Source organism: Terrapene carolina, unplaced genomic scaffold (genome assembly GCF_002925995.2).
Source record: "Terrapene carolina triunguis isolate 2854851 unplaced genomic scaffold, T_m_triunguis-2.0 Scaffold26346, whole genome shotgun sequence".
Classification (NCBI taxonomy): Eukaryota; Metazoa; Chordata; order Testudines; family Emydidae; genus Terrapene; species Terrapene triunguis.
In genome coordinates this window covers 3,404-8,441 of record NW_020690697.1, presented here as the reverse complement: position 1 = coordinate 8,441, position 5,038 = coordinate 3,404, and the positions used below count along the sequence as shown (strand labels likewise).

Genomic DNA, 5,038 nt, shown 5'->3' with positions numbered 1-5,038 from the left:
GTGGAGAGGGGTCAAGGCAGGCAGGGAGCAGAGGGGGTTGGATGGGTTGGGAGTTCTGGGGGTCCTGTCAAGGGGTGGGGAGCAGTTGGATAGGGTGTGGGAGTCCCGGGGGTCTGTCTGGGGGAGGGGGTGTGGATATGGGGCAGGGGTGTGGAGAGGGGTCAAGGCAGGCAGGGAGCAGAGGGGGTTGGATGGGTCGGGAGTTCTGGGGATCCTGTCAGGGGGTGGGGAGCAGTTGGATAGGACGTGGGAGTCCCGGGGGTCTGTCTGGGGGAGGGGGTGTGGATATGTGGCAGGAGTGTGGAAAGAGGTCGAGGGAGGCAGGGAGCAGAGGGGGTTGGATGGGTCGAGAGTTCTGGGGGTCCTGTCAGAGGGTGGGGAGCAGTTGGATAGGGCATGGGAGTCCCAGGGGTCTGTCTGGGGGCGGGGGTGTGAATATGGGGTTGGGGTGTGGATAAGGGTCGGGGCAGTCAGGGGACGGGTAGAGTCCTAGGGGCAGTTAGTGGCAGGGGTCCCAGGAGGGGGCAGTCAGGGGACAAGGAGTAGGGGGGTTTGGGGGTTCTGAGGGGGGCAGTCAGGGGGTGGGAAGGGGGAGGGAGTGGATGGGGGTGGGGCAGGGAAGGGGCGGGGCTAGAGTGGGGCTCCTCCCCCCTCAGTGTACTCTTTTTTGATTATGGAAATATGGTAACCCTAGGAGAACCCCCCCAGATCCGCCCCCAACAGCTCCCTCCCCTGCACTCACAGCCCCCCATTCCCAAGGCCTGGGGAAAGCTGGGTCTTGCACGACTCCCGCCAGTCACAGACTCTATTCCCAAATCCGGTTCGGGGGGGCAGGGCTGCAGGGGGCCCACTGGTCAGGTTCCCTGGCTGGCCTCAGGTGGGGCTGGGGGGGGGGCGGCAGGTGATCTCACATGCAGCTGGGTCCTGAGCTACATGTGGGTGAAGCCCCTGCCCCCGAGCCCCATGGGCAGCAGTGCCAACCCTGGTAGGGGACAGACTCCCAGAGAGGCCGAATGACGGATGGACTGAACTGGGGGGAGGGAGGCAGGGGTGTGTGTATCTCTCCTGTTTAACTCCTGTCTTGTTGAAAGCAGGGAGTAAATTTCTCAAACCCACCATCTGGGTGAGCCCCAGCAGGGTGGTGGCCCTCGGGGGAAATGTCACCATCCGCTGTGAGGGTCGGCAACGATCCATGGAGTTCTTTCTGCGTAAAGCTGGACACCCGAACCAGCAGGTGCGGACGGTGCCTAATGGGACCGTGGCTGAATTTCCCATCACCAGTGTTGGCCAGGAAGATGGAGGGAGCTACACCTGCGACTATCGCTCCATAGTGGATCAGAGTCACTCATCACATCACAGCAACCCCGTCGAGATCATTGTGGGAGGTGAGGGAGGGACCCAGCTCAGAGTCCCCACTCTGGAGATCTGGGGCAGAGGAAGGGGGAATCCCTGCCACCAGAGGGAGCTGCAGAGCAGGGGAGGCTTTCCCAGAGAACACATCAGTTAGGGGGTGATGGGTGGAGCTGAAGGTTATAAACCTCAGTGTATAGTAGAGACTTGCACAGTCCCTTACAAGTCAGTGGTGGTGCTGTGCACAGAACCCAGGAGTCCTGGCCCCCATCCCCCCTGTTCTCACCCACTAGACCCCACTCCCCTCCCAGAGCCGGGGACAGAACCCAGGAGTCCTGGCTCCCAGCCCTCCCAGCAGAGAAGCCAGGGACTGAATGGACCCTGGAGACTGGACTGTCCTGTCACCCGCTAAGGAGCAGAGCTCTGGGCCCCCAGGGGCTGGGGTTGCTCCGTGTCTCATGCTGTTAGCCCAGGGCTCAGAGGAAACTCTGGACCCTGTGGAAAGGGGTCCAGGAGCCCGTCCCCAGGACCGCCGGGTCTAACCGACCACTGAGGCCGCGTAGTGAGGATGGGCCCCAGGACTGAGTGACGGGGCCTGCGTCTCACGGCCTGTCTGCTTCCCACTGCAGAGCCCAGCTACCCCAAACCCAACATCTCCGTGAGCCTGGGGGGAACTGTGGTCGTCCGGTGTTGGGGGCAGCACCAGGACGTGCGATTTGTGCTGAATAAAGAGGGACGCCATTTCCCACCTGTGGATTCGGACGGGTTTGAGGCTGTGTTCTCCAGCAGCAACGTTCACCGGGATCTTGGCGGGAGCTACAGCTGCTCCTATCACAGCAAATCGGAGCCGTTCGCCGTGTCGTACCCCAGCGACCCCGTGGAGCTGGTGGTGAGAGGTGAGGGGCCCGCCTTGGCGTCCCCGTTCCCAGCCCCACCCCCCCCAGCCAGACCCTCACCGGGGCTTGGAGACAATGGGATGCTCAGAGCCAGGCTCTGCCCTGAGCCCTGACCCAGCAGAGGGGACACCCGACCGGGGAGCGGGGACAGAGTCACTGGGGGGTTCCCCAGCCAGGGGGGAGCAGCAGTCCCTGGACACTCAGGGCAGGGAGGTGACTTTAACGCTGCCCCTTGTGTGTAGAAACCATGAGTCGCTATTTAATCCCGTGATCCCATCCCCTCTGTGCTCCAGGCCGTGCCCCAGGCAGGGCCCTGGCCTGGGCTGAATGAGGCAGGGGCTGCAGGAGGAGCAGTTGCTTAGTGGACACTGCACTGGGCTGGGACCCCGGAGATCTGGCCCAGCTCCTGGTGCAGCCACAGACTCTGTGTGATGGGAGCATGTCGCGGTTTTCAAAAGTGTCCTCCCTTGCGGGGGGGGAGGGCTCAAACTTGGGGGATCTCAGGCCGAGAGCCCACAAACAAAGATGCCCACAGATATTGGAGACCTCTGCCAAAACTGGCCTCAATAGCGCTGCATAAACACAGAGTGAAGAGACAGTCCCTGCCCCTGGGAGCTCACTAAGGAAAGTGAATCTGTCTGTGCCTCAGTTTCCCCCCCTGTAGAATGGGGATAAAGTTGTCTCACTGCCTCCCGGGGGGATGACTCCTTTCCTCTGTGGGGCTCAGACCCTGCCATGCCAGGTGCCAGACACCAGCCCGTGAGTCACTCTGTGCTGGGGGGCCCGGACGCAGTGAATGAGGCAGGGGCCACACATGGCATATGAGGACCCCAAGAACAAGGCAGCCGTGGCCCCGTGTCTGTGGGGCTGGAAGCCCAGCTCGCAGGGCCAGGATTCTGGGATCTGGGAGAGAATCTCTGCCAGGGGGCCACTGGATCTGCCCGTGCCTGGGAACGGCCGGGGAATCATAGAAGATGAGGATGGAGATTCCACCACCTCCCTAGGGAGCCCATTCCAGTGCTTCACCACCCTCCTAGTGAAATAGTTTTCCATAATATCCAACTTAAACCTCCCCCACTGCAACTTGAAACCATTGCTCCTTGTTCTGTCATCTGCCGCCCATGAGAACAGCCGAGCTCCATCCTCTTTGGAGCCCTCCTTCAGGTAGTTGAAGGCTGCTATCAAATCCCCCCTCCCTCTTCTCTTCTGCAGCTGGAGGCCGGGGCTGGGCGGGTGCCTTGGTCTGGCTCTCACAGCCTGTCTCCTGTGCGCAGATCCCAGCTTACCCAGACCCTCCATCTCTCTGAGCCCCACTGGGGTCACCGCCCCAGGGGCAGACGTCACCATCCAGTGTCAGGGGCAGCGCCGGGACACGAGGTTCTTCCTGCACAAGACTGGAGACCTGAACCCCCAGCGACACATGGACCCTGCTGGGGCCAGGGCCGAGTTCCGCATCCCCAGCGTGAGCCGGCAGCATGGAGGGAGCTACAGCTGCAGCTACCGGCCCCGATCGGAGCCCTTCGTCTCCTCGCAGCCCAGCGACACCGTGGAGCTGGTGGTAGCAGGTGAGGGGCCCAGCTCGGTGTCCCCGCTCCCAGCCCCACCCTCAGAAGGTCAGCACCCTGATGGGATGCTCAGAGCAAAGATCCCAGTGCTAAGGGTTCCCCTGCCCCTCTCCGTGCTTCTGCGGACCAGGGTCGGGGTGCTGGGGCTTCTCCCATCCTGCTCACCCGGTGGCCAGAGCTCTAGGGCCCCCACTTGGCTGGGGTCCCTGGGCACGGGCCCTATAGGCCGAATGGCTGATCCACCACTGGTCACGGGGGGTAGCGGGGGGATCTCTGAGTCAGTGTTTCAGCCCCTCCCCCCACTCTGACAGACTCTGGTTCTATTCCCGCAGAGGGAACTGACCCAACCCAGCCTGGAGCGGCGCCGGCTCCCACCCGCCCGGGCAGCGCGGGGCCAGGTACTGGGGCCGGGGGGAATCTATTAAATCACAGATTATGGGGCAGTTTCCCCTGTGGTTGCCCAGGGGGAGGGATGGAGATGTTCTCAGGGGCAGTGACTGATTTGGGAGGGGAGCGAAGCCTCCTGTTCAGACACAAACCCGCTGCTAACGGGGCAGCCGGAGGCTTCCTCTGGGGGCAGCTGGGCCCATCAGTGGCCATGGGTGGGGGGGGGGGGGCTGGAGCTCCCTGCGAAGCAGCCAGGAGCAGCCAGCATGGGAGGCGGGATACCGAGCTAGATGGGCCCATTGGCCTCAGCCAGTGTGGCCATGAGGAAGGGGGTGAAATGCCTTAGAAATGATGGCCAGGCTGGATCAGGCAGCGCCCCCTAGTGCCGTGCTGGGGCAATAAGGCCAGGCCTCACTGATAGGGAGAGCGCCCCCTACTGAGCTCCCTGCCCTGCAGCCTAGCGCGCCCTCGTGCTACAAATCCCCCAAATCTTGCTGGCTCTGACCCCACTTGATGCCCTGGGCCCCCAACATCCTCCCCATAGAATTTTCTGATGCCTGTGCTCTGCGGTGTCCCAGCCCCTTGGGCGCCGCCTGGGGTGGGAGGGGCTGGGGGGGAACAGACCAACCGCTCCCGACACTCACGGCTGCTGCTGTTTCCCAGGTGGATCGGAATCGCCGGCACTTCCGGGGCTGGCCAGCCCCATCATCACCGGGGACTCACCTGGACCCTCAGAAGGTCGGCACCTGACGGGATGCTCAGAGCCAGGCTCTGCCCAGAGCCCTAGGACTGGCCTGGATAGGGGCGGGGACAGTGTCACTGGGGGGTTACCCAGCCAGG

At 63.1% G+C, this 5,038-nt stretch overlaps 1 protein-coding gene across 1 annotated transcript; it reads left to right on the top strand.

The window, feature by feature from the left end:
- Positions 1 to 1,192: 1,192 nt before the first annotated feature.
- Positions 1,193 to 4,659, top strand: LOC112118097 (immunoglobulin superfamily member 1-like). The gene is made up of 5 exons (XM_029914015.1): positions 1,193 to 1,385; positions 1,980 to 2,246; positions 3,521 to 3,811; positions 4,144 to 4,209; positions 4,655 to 4,659. Exons 1-5 carry the CDS (start codon positions 1,193 to 1,195, stop codon positions 4,657 to 4,659), a joined length of 822 nt encoding a protein of 273 aa, XP_029769875.1.
- Positions 4,660 to 5,038: the final 379 nt, after the last annotated feature.